The sequence below is a fragment of the Xiphophorus couchianus genome, chromosome 14 (genome assembly GCF_001444195.1).
Source record: "Xiphophorus couchianus chromosome 14, X_couchianus-1.0, whole genome shotgun sequence".
NCBI classification, from domain to species: Eukaryota; Metazoa; Chordata; class Actinopteri; order Cyprinodontiformes; family Poeciliidae; genus Xiphophorus; species Xiphophorus couchianus.
Window position 1 is genome coordinate 6,931,315 of NC_040241.1, and position 16,928 is coordinate 6,948,242.

The 16,928-nt window shown below is 40.2% G+C and overlaps 2 protein-coding genes across 6 annotated transcripts in view; one reads left to right on the top strand and one right to left on the bottom strand.

The window, feature by feature from the left end:
- On the top strand, positions 1-10,606 carry LOC114156772 (cysteine and histidine-rich domain-containing protein 1). The gene is made up of 11 exons (XM_028037271.1): positions 1-2,280; positions 3,286-3,335; positions 3,414-3,470; positions 4,522-4,670; positions 5,109-5,212; positions 6,899-6,951; positions 8,621-8,691; positions 9,316-9,418; positions 9,501-9,620; positions 9,747-9,806; positions 9,910-10,606. Exons 1-11 carry the CDS (start codon positions 2,217-2,219, stop codon positions 10,372-10,374), a joined length of 1,296 nt encoding a protein of 431 aa, XP_027893072.1. The 5' UTR covers positions 1-2,216; the 3' UTR covers positions 10,375-10,606.
- Positions 10,607-12,083: 1,477 nt separating this feature from the next.
- The window catches only part of LOC114157398 (diacylglycerol kinase eta), a 75,503-nt gene continuing 70,658 nt past the window's right edge, over positions 12,084-16,928 (bottom strand). For all 5 annotated transcript variants that reach the window (XM_028038331.1, XM_028038330.1, XM_028038333.1 and 2 more), the window contains 3 exons: positions 16,476-16,589; positions 16,262-16,376; positions 12,084-15,486 (listed from right to left, as the gene is read on the bottom strand). In XM_028038331.1, the coding sequence (XP_027894132.1) occupies positions 15,434-15,486; positions 16,262-16,376; positions 16,476-16,589 (282 nt within the window). In that variant the 3' untranslated portion in view covers positions 12,084-15,433. The remainder of the gene's footprint in view (positions 15,487-16,261; positions 16,377-16,475; positions 16,590-16,928) is intronic.

Genomic DNA, 16,928 nt, shown 5'->3' on the forward strand with positions numbered 1-16,928 from the left:
AGTTTCACCATTATCTCTCAGCTCAGACGAAACATTAAAAACAACAACCCTGCGTAATAAAACCGTTGTAAACAATGCAGCAGCTTCTCTGCCGCAACACAATGGCCGGTCTGAAGAAAACGCTTCACTCGGCCGTTTTACAATCGGCAACAGAACGGCGCATTAAGTTTCAGTGGAGAGGACGACTGTGACCCGTCTCCTCCGGCCTCGGCCGTCCGCCACGCTGCGCTTCACCTGGCTGAGCTTCACAGAAGAACAAAACAGCTGAAACCTGCACGACAGAATGAAACCATCTGCACACCCGTCTCTTTGTATGCCGTCACGAAAAGAAACTGAACCGTCCTTTTCAGGTTCCCGTCTCGGTTTAACGAGTCCAGATCCGATCAGCTCTGCCGCATCCTTGTTTGTTTTGTGTATATTTGTGTATATAATCTTCTGCTGTAAACCTGGGAACACGTCTGGCTTTTCTGTTATTCCAGCAACACTTAGTCAGTGAAGGATTAAAATGGCTTCCTGACAGATGAGGCTGTTTGTCTACGTCTGTTCCTAAGTGTGACGCATTCGGCCTTATTTCAGTGTTTGGAGTTTGTGACTGGGACGCCTTAACAAAAGGGCCCGTCCCTGCAGCGTTCCTGTGCTGAGTGAATGCTCTGACCTCCTCAGAGGCTGGTAGTTTATCTGAGTCCAGGATAAAACGCATTAATCACTCATAACACGACGGCCACTGACAAGTTCATGCTTCAATAGGTTCTCCTGGGAAAACCTGCATCCTGACTTTCTCATGAATGTCGCCACCAACAGAGACTTGAACCCTTTTCTCATTTTTTGTCCTGTTTCAACCTCAAACGTCAATGGGTTTTATGAGGGACTAAGACAAAGTTATGCTTAACCCTTTAGAGAAAGAAATGTATCAAACATTGTTCTAACCAAACCTTACAGGTGGATCAACCAAAGGGAAAAGGCGCTTTTAACGCAGTGTAGCCACAAACCGCGGCCACTCTTTTAACATGAACAAATTGGCAGTAGTGTAAGCGACCCTTTTAAATTCCTGTCACAAAATTTTTTTCCACTAGTTCTGGAAACTAGAACTAGTTTCTAGTACAGCCTTTGAATTTTACCAAAGGTTGAACTCTGAGGGTTGAGGGCTTTTATGTTGAAGGCCTCAGATTTCAGTTCTTCCTCTTGAGTGAAGAACACTGGGACTGTGAAACATATTTGCCAAAAAAACCCCAAAATGTCTTAATTATTGTATTATTGTAGCAGAGAACGGAGACAAAAATCATAACTTCCGGATTAATGAGTCTAAACTTGAATTATTTGAAGATCAGAAAGGAGAACACCTCACCTCCTTAGCAGCTGTGAAGCACAGCAGTGGAAGTGTCATGGTCTGGAGATGATTTGCTCCACCTTGAAGTCTTCAGCATATCAGAGGGCGCTTGAAGAAAACCCTAGACTACCTATGAAAATGTTAACTTTCACAGAAAGAAAGAATTGGACCCTGCAACACGACAATGACCTAAAACGTTCCTCACCCAGAAACCGCTTTAATAGGTTTAATAAGTGAATTGTTGTCGTTGTAATGTGTGTTTTCTAGGTAACGACAACAAAAACCCCACAGGGAGAACATTTAAAGCTCTACAGAGCCTTAACTAGGAAGAGTGTTGGATCAGTCTCAATGCGGCCTCTCTTCAGCATCCTTCCTTTGGACTCGGTGACAGCTGGAACAAACGCATCTCGGAGTTTCTTTAACAGGTTAAAACCTCTGAAGGCTCGTCGTTTCACTGATGTGGCGCTGATCCAGGAGCAGAAAGTGACAGAGATCCAGAAGCTGTCAGCCTCGCCGCGGCAGCCGCTGGCTCCGACTCACCAGGCCCGTCTGCGGCAGCTGATGTCGACCCCCGCCTTCAGATAAGTTGTGACAGCTGTAAATTGAGAGGGGGCGAGTGGAGGAGAGGAGGGAGCTGCTATTTTTATCTCCCATTCAACCGGGCCGAGAAGCCGTCTCTCTCTCTCTCTCTCTCTCTCCCCGTCTCTGCAGAAGGCTGTCGGACCTTCTGGATCTCTCCTTACTGCCTCAGCGGAGAACCTTCTGGAGACCGGGGCGCGGCATTAAGACCAGCAGACCCTCGGCGGTCTGGGGAAGGATTTCAGCGGAAACGAACAGATCGTAAAGACAGGGAGGGAAGAAGACGTCAAGAGACACCAAAAGGCCCAACATGGCTCTGCTGTGCTACAACAAAGGCTGTGGGGAGAAGTTTGACCCCGACAAGAACAAGGATGGTGAGCTCCTTCTGCCTGGTTTGGTCGTTCTCTGCCCAACTCGTTGTGTTATAGTTGACTTCGTAAAGAAGCTCTGATCTTTTCTGCTTCTCCTACTTCTGAGGAGCCATCACAAAGTTTTCAAGTTATCCTTTTCGCTGAAGTCAAGCGCACGTGACCATGCTTGTGTATTTTTTCTGGTCTTGATGTTCAAATCAAATAGAAATTGCTGGCAGAAATATGCAAGGCCTTTATAAACATGCAGATATGTATGTAATTGGATTGAATTTTGTTGGAAAACAGAAAAGCAAAAGGCTAGAGTGCGAGGCATGCGGCCACGTTTTTGTGGAAGGACTCCAGGGCCTGGAGATCCTTATATAGGACATCCATCACCTCTACACAGCCAGGACCATGTGTGTGTTTGAGTGTGGGGGTGTGTGAAGCAGGTTTTTATATCCTCGTGGGGACCTACTTCTGTCTACATTGTGGGGTTGTGGGGACCACTGCTCCTTGTGGGGACATTTTCTTGGTCCCCATGAGGGAAAATCTTGTTTTTGGGTTAGGTGGTTAGGCTAAGGGTTAGTGTTAGGGTTAGCTGTAGAAAATTAATGGAAGTCAATGTAAAGTCCCCACAAGTCATGAAAACACAAGTACTTTTATAGTGTGTGTGTGTGTGTGTGTGTGTGTGTGTGTGTGTGTGTCTCTGTGTGTGTGTGAACAGCTGTTGGGTCCTGCTGACTGTGTGGGGAACTATATGCAGACTAACGTTTCCTTTCCCTGCTTGTACCCGTTTCTAAAACAAACTTATAAAAAACCTCAAATCTGCTGAAACACTGAGTTCCTTTAAATCAAGGCTAAAAACCCACCTGGAACATTGATCAACATTTTTGAGGTGTATTTGCTTGATTATTTTGATGATGGCAAAATGTAATGTTTATTGCTTGTTTCATAATTGGTGACTGCATGATGTTTTCATGATTTGAACTGCCTTCTACAAATAAGCTTGTCTTCCCTCCCCAACAACAGATTCCTGCCTCTTCCATCCAGGAGTCCCCATCTTCCATGACGCCCTGAAGGTGAGCCGATCTCCAGGTCCGCGCTGTTGGTCCAGAGCGTAAACAGCACCGCTCCACAAACGTGTGTCTTGTTTTCAGGGTTGGTCCTGCTGCAAGAAGAGGACGACGGACTTCTCAGAGTTTCTCTCCATTAAGGTAGCAAATAATAAAAAGCACATTTCATTTGAGATTATTTAAGAGTATTTGGAGCGTGAGCAAGGGAAGCTACCAGGAGATATTCAGCTCCTTTTGATGAAACTTTAATCAAGCAGATGGAGAAAAAGAAAAAGAATATCCGCTGGAGAAAAACTGTTTCATGTAAAAAGAAGTGAGAGAAAAGCGTTTTTGACTTGCACCAGTCGGCGATGAAATGAACCACACGCTCCAGTATTTCTAAAAAATAAAATAATTTAAACCAACTAAATTTAAGGACTATTCCACTTTTTTTTAAGGAATCTGGAATCTTTGATGATCTTAAGTTGAAAATGTGAAACATTTAGACTGGTCGAAGCTAAAATGTTTTATTCATTTATTCATTCAGTCTTTATTTTATTTGTGAAAATAGACAAAAAAAATGGATTTTTAAGGTTTTTGTGGTATTAAATGGAAATAAGAGACAAAACTGCTGACTAAAACTGAACAGACTCAATGAGTCTGAAAGGTTTTGTCACTTTTGCCTGTTTTCCTGGTCTTTTGGAATTATGGTTACAGAGACTTTATACTCCATTGTTTTGTTTATTTTAGACATTTAAACTGTTTTACAATTACATTGTAAAATGTCGTTTATGAATTTAATTTTTTTATTTTAGAGATGATGTACTGAGTTTACATTATTTTTACTTTTTCAACTAATATGTATGTTGAAAATGGTCTCAAAAAACAATATTTTTGTTTATTTCAATCATTCAGTTGGACGATAAACTGTTGGACGATTTTGGGTCCAACAAAATCGTCCAACTATCCAATGAATCTGCCACCACCAAGTTCCTGATGAACTTTGCATTTGTTATCAGCAAAAAACTCCATGTTTGATGCAAGAATTCTATTTTCAAATGATTTACATTTACCAAGGATTCAATTATATGTGACGTCATGGCAGAAGAAATCAGTAATTAATCGTTTTTATCCGTTGAAGTCGGATGGAAACATTTAAGCTTGGCCAGAGAAAAAAACATTAACTGCTAACTATGGATGCGTTCACCTGCAGGGCTGCACCCGTGGACGCCACAGTGACACGAAGCCACAGGAGCCTCTGAGGCCCGATGTGTCGTCGGATAAGAGCGAGGCGAAACCCACCAGTGAGATCATCTACCAGGGCCCCAAATCTGCCGAGGCGCTGCAGAAAGAGAGACCCAGGTGAGGGATGGAGCTTCCACCTCTGAGGTGTTTTCAGTTTGCTCAGACATTCCTGTTATTCATCCAGACAGGTCAGGGTGAGGTTGGCTGCAGCGTACGTAGAGTAATAAATAATCCTCCATAAGCCTATCCTGATGTATATTTTGCTGTTAACAGAAGTGTGTGTGTGTGTGTTTGTACCAGGTTTTTATATCCTCATGGGAACCTATTTCTGTCTACAATGTGGGGACATTTTCTTGGTCCCCATGAGGGAAATTGTTGTTTTTGGGTTAGTGGTTAGGTCTGTGATGGTTGGGTTTAGGGTAAAGGTTAAAGTAAGGGTTAGGTGATGGATAGGGTTAGGATTATGTTAGGCTGTAGAAATTAATGGAAGTCAATGGGAAGTCCCCACAAGTGATGAAAACACGACGGGGTGTGCATGTGTGTGTGTCTACACAGCGCAGACCAGCCCATGACCAAGTTGCCCCACAAAGTGTCAGCGTCTCTCATTCAGGCGCTGGAGAAACTGGGACTGGACAGGAGCGCAGAGAGCGAGAAGAAAGGTCAGTCCTCCTGAAGGCGACTTGAACGTCTCAAGAGAGCCGGGAGCAAAAATCCACATTTCAGCCTTAAAACATGCACTGTCACAACAGAGCTGAAGATTAAAGCAGTGTTTCAGTCTCTCAGCTTCATTTCTTTTAAAGGAATGTGGATCATCACGTTAACGTTGATTGGATCCAAATCTTTGCTCAAGTTTTAGAGCACGGTGTCTGCGCATCCGTAAAAACCGTCTTCAAATTAAGGCCTTAAAATGTCTTAAAATCATTGTGAACTTTCATCACATTTTCTCATGACAGGACTAATCTTGTATATTCTATGTTTTTTTTTCTTTTTCTTGCTGGACTTTTCTGTCGAGCAAAAGTTTGAGTCACACGCAGAGATCTTTATTACAATACGTGAGGCTGTTGAGGCTAGCGCTAACTAGAAAGGGTCAATTTATCGCCCGTTTGCTCTACAATGTTTGTCTTTGCTACCAGTTCACTTCTGTTGCCAGCTATGAGCATTCTGTGCAGATAAGCTAGGAAAAAATAAGCAGTTTTCTTGTACAGTTCTGTTTTGATGCAGGTCTTAAATTTCATTCATAATAGCTAAAAAGCTATAAAAACGTTTTTTTTTTAAAGCTTTCTAAAGTTTGTTCCTCTTTATTTCTACATTTCACTCTACAGCTACATATTTTTAGATAGAGCAACACAAACTAATGAATAATTGTGAAGTTTAATATAGTATTTTATATTCTGCTAAAGTGAAGCATTCAGTCAGCATGATACTGCCACCACCATGTTTCAATGGCGATTCTGTGTTCGGATAAATGTGTGGCGTTAGCGTTTCGCATGTAGCATTGAATTTCCACAATTAATTTACACTAAAATTTTTGTCTCTACTTTGAAAGCGATGTAAAAATATTGTTTTCCATAAACATTCCAATGCTGTGGTGGCGCAGGGGGTTAGCACGCCCCACGTTTGGAGGCCTTAGTCCGCGACGCGGACGTCGCAGGTTCGACTCCCGGTACCGACGACCTTTGCCGCATGTCTTCTCTCCTCACCCTCCTTCCTGTCTGCCTACTGTGGAAAAAATACGAGCCACTAGCGCCGCAAAAACTCTTCGGAGAAGAAAAAAAAAAAAAAAACATCACTCCTATTTTTACATATTTTTTTTATTTTAAATACTAACACATAACATGGTTCTTTAAAAATGACATCTAGTTTTGCTAAGTTGTCTTTTGTTTTTTCTTTCTGTGGCTCTAAACGGCTTCCTTTACCCTTTCAGGGTAAAATGGCTGCTGTTTGTCTTCTATCAAACCTCTGAGGCCTTGACCGAACAGCTGCATTTATATCAAGACTAAATTACACACACAATCACTAATCAGTTGCTGTCTGAAGGTAATCATTTGGTTCAGACTTTATCTGCAGGTGTCAAAGTGAAGCGGCCGAATACAAATGTGTGCCACACTACGTCTGCAATCTCTAGTTGGAATGTCTAGGTTTGGCGGTATTACTATGTCAACACTGGATTTCATTCGTAATTCAACAGTTTAGTTCAGTCCTATCCTTCAAGCCTCCCAGAAACTCTTTATCATTCTGCACCTGTATGCTGAAAGATCCCTACATCTTTTTTCTCAAAGACAATGTGTTTGAAACTAGAATGAAACAGTCCTCACCCATCCCTCTGTCATTGTTTCGTCTCACAGAGAGCGAGGACGTTATGCACGGGACGCGCTGCAAGAACACAGGCTGCAAAACAGTGAGTGTCTGGTGTGTGTGTGTGTGTGTGTGTGTGTGTGTGTGTGTGTGTGTGTGTGTGTGTGTTTAGGTGGCGTCTCTGGCATTCCTGCCCAGGCCCAAAATAGTCGCTGATCTGACATCAGCAAAAGCTGAGAAATTCATTATCTGCAGCGGTGGCTGATGTCTGCACATGGGAGGAAACTGCAAGAACTGCAGAATGCAGTGATTTTACATTAAGGCTTCCTATTGGCACTGAACTATACTTGAGTTATTTTAATTCAATATCAAGGCAACGTCTGTATATAACCTTCTTTTACTGAGCTCCGTTTAAACTTTAGCCTCTAGCTGTATTGTAGTCAAGATCAAGATCAAGACTTTTAGGGACTGAGACCATTGATATGTATATTATATAATTATGAGGTAATTATAAGTCAAGACCAGTGCCCCACTCTGATAGGTGACGTTAGCTTGTGCACAAAGCTGGCTAAAGTCACGTGACGGCTGTCAAGAAACTGATCCTTGCCCTACACCTATACTGTACATACGTAGCTAACTTAATATGTATAGCAAATATTGACTAAATCTCTTTGTATGACGGCCGGGTAGAGAGTTTTAGTACAGAGGCAGATTGTTAAAGTTAGCTTAGCTAGCATTGCTAGCTCAACTTATATATAAACTTTCCTCTAGTTGTTTTTTCCTTTCTAGGTGACGATAAAAGTTCGCTCTAGTCCCCACAATCTTTGAAGTCGCTGTATTCTTTCTTCTGGATGTTGTTTTACAAATATGTAGACTTTATAATGTAGCAGCCCAAACTGTATTGACTTCCTCCAGCTCCCATGGGGATGGTGACCGAGGCAACTAAAATATATTAGCATTGAGTCACATTATTGCTTGGATAGGAATCTGCACTTTGTCTTTTATTTTTTTATTTATTAGCATGAAGGAAAGCATGCTAATAAATAAATTGAAAAATGTTCTGACAATTTAGTTATATTTCCACGTATTAAAATAAAATGTATGTAGTTCTTCTGAACGTATGAAACCGAGACAAGACCAAATGTGAGACCTCTGTGGTTTTACAAGAGAGCTAGTTTTACAACGTTTTGTACCATTTGTAAAATGCAAAATCCAACCCATTAATCACTCTTATAGTTTTGAACCACTTTGTGTTGATCGATCATGAATCTCTAAAACGCAGTGAAAAAGTTCAACCCGTCTATGGAAGGAAATTTATTTCATGCACAGGGATGATTTTTATCTACAATTTTTTTCCCTCAGCTAATCAACAAAAAAGGTGTATTAATAGTTAAAACTACAAAAGCACACACAGGTTCTGGTAAATACAGGAAAACAAACACTGCTGTATTTCAACTTTCTTCCTAAGGCTTTTGAACCTGTAAGGTTTAATCGCTCCATCTAGTGGACACATCTACTAACAGCAACATCTTTCAGTGACATTTTAAATAAATTGCTGGTTAGAAAGTGGACCACTGGAACTGCACAGGCCTGCATATGTCAGATTTTCAGGTTTATGCAAAGGCGCAGTTGGTCTAAAAGTGCACATCTGGATTAGAAATGTGTAAGTCTCAAGATTGAGGCAAACACTCCTGGTTGCTGACCTTATCCTGTGACTCAGGATTCATTGATCAAAGCATCTCTGATCAATAGCGTCTCATCTGTTTGTTCAGGTCTATGAAGGCCCAGACACAGACATGGAGGTCTGCACCCACCACCCTGGAGCGCCCGTCTTCCATGAGGGGTAAGAAGGACGGAATTCACTGCTGCGTGTTTCCCTCTTGTTTGCTCAACGGCTAATCCATTATTCCAACATCATAATATTTGCATGGCTCCGCTCTCAGACAGCAGCTACATGGCTTATATAAAGCAAGAGTGTGAACAGTGTGAAGGTTGTGAGAGGAAAGCAAGAAAGGAGGCGGCTGAAATGAGAAACAAACATTTCTGCAAGTTCCACCAACTTAAATTTAAGACCTTTGAAGATCATTATGAATGACTTTTAAGGGCTATATCTCCATAATTTTATCTAGCCAACTGCATCCGTCCATGACAGATGCAAAAAAAAAAAAAGCTACCTAGCTAGCTAATCAGCAGTAACCTCAACCATCTCAAGTGAAAGAATGCAATTAAGATGTTTGCGAGTAACTAAAATTTTTCTAGGAGAAAAAATAATACATACGAGATTAAATAATTAAATTTAAGACCCGTGATCAACATATTAAAAGCTTGCTTTTTAAAAATTAATTTAAGGCATTTTAATGCCTTAATTTTAGATATAAGACTTTGAGGAAGTGAATTGTTAGTGCATTGTTGTTTCTGGTGTTCTTCCTGCTCCGGATCAAACAACTGCTACGATTTCTTCATCTAGGTACAAATACTGGAGCTGCTGCTGCATAAAGACAACAGACTTCAACGCGTTCCTGGACCAGAAGGGCTGCACCACGGGGAAACACCGCTGGGTTGCAAAGCTGGTGCACACACCACCTACATCTGAGCGGAAACAGGCAGAAGCTCTGTCTCTCCGTGAATAATTTATGTTTTTTATGTTCTCAGGATAAGAAGAAAGTGGCCTGTCGACATGACTGGCACCAAACTGCAAACACGGTCGTGGTAACAATTTACGCCAAGAACTCGAATCCTGATTTCTGCAGCATAGAAGCAAATCCAACAGTGGTGAGCAGCAGGAATAATCATTCAGTGTTGATACAGACGTGACAAAAAAAAAAAATGCCCAGAATTATTCATGAAATCAGATCCATGAACTTTTATGGAGTTTCACTTCTGTTTCCTGTCTTGCAGCTCGTATGTCAAATCCAGTTTGAGAACAAGATTTTCAAGAGAGAATTCCACTTCTGGGGGGAAAGTATCACTAACAACCGTTGATAAAGTTGTAGTTATTGGCCCAGGCAACCGTTTCTTTAACTAGAAACTGATGCTTATCTGTTTTGTAATGATTTTTCAGGTGATCGATGCCAAACAGAGTTCGGTCAACATGGTCCCGTCTAAAGTGGAGATCACGCTCCGTAAGGCCAACCAGGTGTCCTGGGGCAAACTGGAGGACCCGAACTACACGCCAGAGCCGGAGCCCGTCGACGACGACTTCGTCAATGACAACCAGGAGTCCCAGCAGCCCGACTGGGACATCGCCGACGACGACATCAGCGACTCGGACGAGGAGTGGGCCTACGACACGCCACAGAACAAGAGCCAAGGGGGCGAGAGTGAAGAGCAGAGGAAGAGGAGGGAAGAGCAAGAGGTGCAGAATTTAAAAAGGAAGGAGGTGGAGGAAGAGATGAAGAGGCTGATGCAGGAGCAGAAGAGGGCGGAGGAGCAGAGGAGGAAGTTGGAGGAGCAACGGAGGGAGGAGGAACAGGAAGGATATGAAGACATGCCAGACCTGGAAGATCAGGAGGCTGATGTGGAGTGAAAAAAACAAACAGAATTTTCCTCATTTTTAACAACCAATGCTGTTAAAAAATAACAGCATTGGTTTATTTAAACGCTAAATACTCTAATTTTTCTGCAGTAACTTTATGTTATATCAGAGGCGTTTTTGAAGAATTATAACTTTTTGTGGGTGATAAAATAATGAGCCTGTTGAAATCTTTTGATTATGCAAAAGACAATTATAGAAATAAACCTTTTTTTTATGTCTGCTTCTCTGTCTAAAGTTCTTTAGTATAATAGTTATATTGGACAAACTATGAAATTAATTAAAATAAGATTAGCACAGCTAATGTTAGTGAATGTTAATGTCGTTCTGTGTAGCTGTTGTTAAAGGAACGATTCCACAGCTGTATGTTAGAAAACGTAGCTAAACACTGAGACATTATTTAGCTGCAACAAAAATTGTGGCTGTTCAGCTAAATATTCTGTCATTTAGCTAAAAAGCCTGTAAACCTTTGGTAAAATGTTTAGCTGAAGCTATATTTAGGATATGTATTATATATATTTAGTAAAATATTAAGCTAAATATTGAAATATTTAGGGAGCTTTTTATGCAAAACTGACTCTTTTCAGATTTATATCACATTATTCTGTTATACCCTCATTGGAAAACATACCTGGAGTGATGTTTTGATTCTTTCTTGGATGTCTGAGAAATCCTTGAATCGTCCATGGCAACCATTCTGGGGTGCCTAAACGCTTGCGCATGAAAAGTGCTGCCTATTATCCAAAGCTCCCAACCCACAGAGCAACTCAGCTCCTATAAACTAGTGGCAGCAGCAATTAGCAAACACCTGTTGGGCTCATCATACAAACTACGACGCTCTAAGAATGGATATAAACGGCATCATGGAGATGATTAGAGTTGGAAGCTTCTTAAAGAGACAGGCCAAATTCAAGGCATCAGATATGACTATGATGCCAAGTCACATTTCTTTTTTACTTAAACAGCATTTTCATAAATTAGTCAAGCATTAAACATGACTGCAGTTTGAAAAAGAAACGTCTAAGTGAGTCTCTACGATCCATATCTGAGCACAGAATGGAAAGAGGGAAATGATGTGAAGCTGGAAGCTCAATGACTCAGTGTCCTTTATTCGTACAGCGAGCACTTAAGATCTGCAGCTGCTGAGTCATGCTCGGATTGTGTGTCAGCACTTTGTTTTCATCAGGAAAGGCCTGCGGTGCATCTGTGAGTCCAACCTACACAGCCCTGCTGGCCTTGAGAGAGCGACAAACGCAACATGCTGAGACATTGTATAGCAAAAGCTCAATTTAAACAAAAACTGGTGACAAAACGGCTTAGTAACATGGAGTAGGAGTGATTCTCTACAGGACTGTGTTTTTAAAGCTTTAATAATACAAAAAGTAGTTTCCGGATTTGATTACGTTTGTCGTTAATCAGAAAAGCCAAGAGGGCCACAAATTTGGATTAAAGTATGTTCATATTTTAGAGTGGCCCCGATCTCTCTCTATATAAATATAATTTAAAATCTATAGCTATACTTTAAAATTGATGTTCACAATATGATAGAAATACATAAATATTGGAGTAGCTAGCTAAACCTTTTAAAAGCTACATGAGGTACATTCATGTTACGTCCTTATCTTTATATCTGAAAGCAAAAAAAAAAAGGTTTTTGTCACTTTAAATTGTACAAAATTCAACAAGACAAAAAGACAGAACTGTCACACTTCAATAATTCATTTAATCTCCAGAGGGCTGCACTGACTTTGTCTTTGTTATACACCGCACATGATAGCACACGAAAACGCCTCGAGGTCGTGCAACACCGTCTCTGCTGCACCAACGCCGTTAAACATTTTCAATCTGCACATTTCCTCCGCCGGCATTTTCACTGCAGCTCCAGCGATTGGAAGAGTTTCCATCCAAATCCCCGTTTTTGCATTTTGAAAACAAATTACACAAAATCTAGAAAAAAAAAAGACAATCTTTGAAAAGAAAATCCAAAAGACAGTCAATAAAATGATTCTTAAAAAACAAACAGGCAACCAGTTTTTTTTTGTTTTTTTTTACAAAATGGCTTTCATACCTCAACATCTTGGTCATCGTTTTCAGTACAGCATATTGTAATCAAACTGAAAAACTGAAAAGCACTCAAAGATTGGCTCGACAGCGGCTGTGTAAACGACTCATTTATAATCCATAAATAACACTGGACAGTTTCAATATGTTGACTTAAAATTTTCAGAATAATTACAGTTTTCAACATCTTTTAAACTGCGATAGGCGCGAGGACATCATCACATCATTTAAAACCACCAACGTCATAAACCTTGGTTTTTACATCTGTATTTATGATTGGTTATATATTACATTTTACCAGCACATTTGTATCCATATACAATATCTTAAATATCTTTTCATCAAATCAATTTTTAAAAAAATTCACTCAAAATTTCAACACACGTACATATGCAAATGTTTGTTGTTGTTTTTTTTTCCTATTAAGTTTGTGTCGTTGTAAAGTGCAAGGCAAAGATACAGTAAACTTTGAAATGTACGACACACAACGACTTTTGCATCTGAGGCGTGTCAAAAGCTTGCACACACACGCTTTCATACACACTCTTACTGACGCCCCCCCCCCCCCCCCACACACACACACACCCCCACACACACACACCCCCACACACACTTCGTTAAGTCTTAAACCCAAAGTACAGACTTGGCACAACAACCACTAAAGCCTCTAAGGTTTTGAGCGTGTAGCTGGCACACTATGGATACAGTAGCACAATCCTACCACAGCTGAACATCTACAGCGCCTCACAGTGACTACTTCCCATCAGGGGATTAGCCTGATTCATCTGAACAAGTAACCAAAATGAATAGCCGTTTTTTGTTTGTTTTCACCAGTAGCCTAGTAGAAATGCTAGTAGCATAGCTAATGTATGTGACTTTTAGTTTGAAGCAGAAAAACTTAACAGTTTAAGTTAAATTTATAAATCCAGAATTTTAACACTTAAATCAATGTAAGCTAAATAAGAAAAAATATGGAACGGCTAATTTTGTGCCTCGCTTTAAGCTAGCTTGTGAGTTAAGTAAGCTAATTCTACTTAGCCATTAAATTTCTTAGTACATTATTACATCTAAAATGTTCATGTTGTTCCTCCAACTGTATATCTATATTTTTACTGATGGTTATGAAACAAAAAAAATTAAACATATTGGTTTAAACTCCTATTTAAATAAGATATGGCAGAAAGTGACGAATTAGCTAATTCATACCTCGCAGTTTACTTATTACTCAATATGTCTATATAACATGAGTTAGGGTCTGCTAGTGCAGGAAGTAAGCTATCCATCAACAGGTAATCTTTGAGTGTCGTGACTGTAAAGCAGCCAGATGCAGGCTAGCTAATAGTCTGACAAATAACGTTAAGTACTCGTTGTTTTCTTATTAGAAAAACAGCAACAAGGTATCATTTTTAGAATTTAAACAGCGAGTAAATTTAGAGGAACTTTGCATTTTGACACGTCTAAAGTGTCCAAAAAAATAAATCTTCACATGAAAATGTTGTCCCTTTTAAATGGTAATTAGGAAGTCTACAGTATATTTTAGTAATTTAAGCCAAATAGCAACGATGCGCTGGTCAACAGAAGCTCAAAAAATATTTACTAAGAATAAAAATTGTTCAACAATGGTCCTTCTGTATGTTCTCTAAAACTAGCATGGCGTTCACAAATGTCGCTGGTCTCAACAAGCAAGCTAAAATGTGCCACTCTGAGGCGATTTCCACTGTGAGGCGAAGAAAGGCTTGGCGTGCATGCAGGGACACAGAACGGCGTCTTTATGAACTTTTCAAAGGGGGAAGCAGCAAAGCCAGGACAGCTTCACAGATAACCATTAGGAAAATAAGGTGTACAAAAAAATAGATATATATTTGTCATAATAATAATAGCTTTTAACCACAGACAAGGCAAAAAAATCAAATACACATTAATTCTTATTCTAATATTTAGTATACAATCATGTAGTATGACAAAGTAAGAGCAACACACTGAGAAGCTGTTGAGGTGTATCAAAGTGTCCTCCTGTAAACACCGTCACCAGACAATGGCAGAAAAAGATGGACCTCACCGAGTCATTTCGTCCGGCGCTGCTCCTCACAACGGTTCTGAATTCAAGTGTAAAACACGCACAGCAGGGGGAGAGTTCACTCCCACGTAAGTCACACAATAAAACCCAACGATGTACTTCTAAACCCCGCTGAGTTCTCGACAAAACGACTCACGCTTGTTTGTTTTTTGTTTGTTTGATTTCTGTTCTTGCGGCGGAATCGCACGAGTCCACTGAAGAACCACTTTAATAGGACGACAACAGAACCGCCGCGGAGCCGAACAGAACAGCATCTTAATTCACAGGTTATTAAAAGTCCACACAAGTACATTCCTTAGGATTTTTTTTTTTTTTTTTTTTTTTGCAACATTGAAGATATTTTCCAGTTCAGCAGACGATGAAGCTGAGACATCTCAGTTTGTTCATTTTTGTTGATTTTGTTGCCGTGGGGAGTTCTCATGGCAGTAGCAACAAGAAATAAATATGCAGTCCGAAGGCGAGTCAGAAGTTCGACATATAAAGAAGAAAAAAAAACAAAATAAAAAAAAACAACCCTAGATTAACTTAGGATAAAAACTAAGGTTTACACCCAACATGCGAGGTGAGCACCACGTAAACGCATTTCCTTGTTTTCCCACTACCTGCATGGTTTCTTCTTTGACTTGCACTCAGAAATAAAAGCAAAATGGCGGCATTAAACGCAGAAACAGGCCCCACTTTTTTAAAAAAAGAAGAAATTGGGGGAAAAAAAAACAACAAAAACCTGCTGGTTTGCAAAAAACCAGATGACGAAGAAATAAAGCAGAGCAAAATGCTTAAAAGTAGGGAAGAAGGCATTACTTCAGTTTGTGACGCCTCTGGGAAGCCGAGGGGCCTCATGACTGGACAGGAAGCGGGTGAGAGGAGGTCGTGCCCTCTCCTGTTGGAGGGGGTATTAAAGAGAGGCGCAGGTTTTCAGTTGACTGAGGAATCTGCCTCAGTTGCTCCACTTTTAAGATCCCACGTTCCTGCAGAACGCACAGAAAAAACACAACTTTAAATTAATTTTTAAAAAGTTTGTAAACTGTTGTCAAACTCTGTTGATGGATCATTGTACAAACCAAACAAAAAAAAACACAAGAGAAACCTACAATATGCCATAAAAATGCTGGAAAAGAATATTAATTTTAAAAAGAACAAACAGATTGAAGACATTAGGAATCCTAAAATGACACCAACGTTTCTATGACGCAAAAAGTCAAAGAAAAACCCAAATATCATCTGCCAGGTTATCAAAATACAATGATGCAGCATTATTTCTCTGAAATGAAAACATTTATGTTCTTCACAAAGTCCAGCACAGAATCTTTTTATAAAATAAAAAATGGAGCCCAAAGAAATTGTAGAGGCTTCATTCTGGGTCCCCATTCTGTCTTTATTGTGAAGTAGCTAATGGTGTTTCGCATATTTTGCTCTGAAAATATGCATGTTTTCAAAAATCCATGTTTTTATCATATTTTTAAAGTATATATCAAAATTTGATTGCTAATAATGTAACACAATTTTACTTTTACCACGGTTTGTACTTTTATTTAACATTTCTTTATTCAGCATTGTGATCCATTTCTATTTAATTCACTCAATGATAAATATGAATGTCTGACTGGCCACAACTTGAGATATAGGATATAGAATAAATCTTTTAAATGTTCCTTTAATTATCTATTTTCTTACGTAATCCAACCTGGAAAACACTAGAGCTAAAAAAATCCACATTTTTCTTAAAAAAACTTGAGCTTTTACCTGAGAGAGAACTGTTGGACTTCTGCTTGTGGAGCTTCTCCTTCTCCTTCTTCGTTTTGGGAATAATCTTCAGCTTCATGCTGCTGGTGCCTTTACTGCTGCTCCGCACAGAGTCCTAGAAAGCAAACAGTGGGACTAGTCGATACACTCCCAGAACTTTCCCCCCGCCCCCGACAGGCCGGTTCAGGACCGAGCGGCCTGTGATGACGCGTACCTCCTCGGAGCACTGCATGAGCGGACAGATCCAGTGGATGTCATCCAGCTTCAGCAGCTCAGCGCTCAGGTTGTTCAGGGTCAATCGGAGCTCTTCCTCCTCGGGAAAATCCGACTGAAAGAGAAGAGGAGGCGCTGGATTATTTGCTCCGTCTGAAAAGGTCAACATTTGCTTATATTCCTTCCTGTCCGGCTACAATGAGAGTCTTCTGAATAAATAGAGATTTAGGAGTTTTAAGCAAAAAAAAAAGTCATGGGAATTTTAAAAGAAAATGATCTGCTGAAGAAGCCGAAGTGAAACTAAAACACTTGTTTAAGAGTTAGACTATGAGAAGAAAAAAAAAAATCTCTACAAAAAACCTTGCAGGAATACATCAGCATCTAAATGATGCTAGTTTCGGATGCAGAGATCAGAACGAGGAGGCTTATGGAAGAAGAAACAAAACTTGGGAGT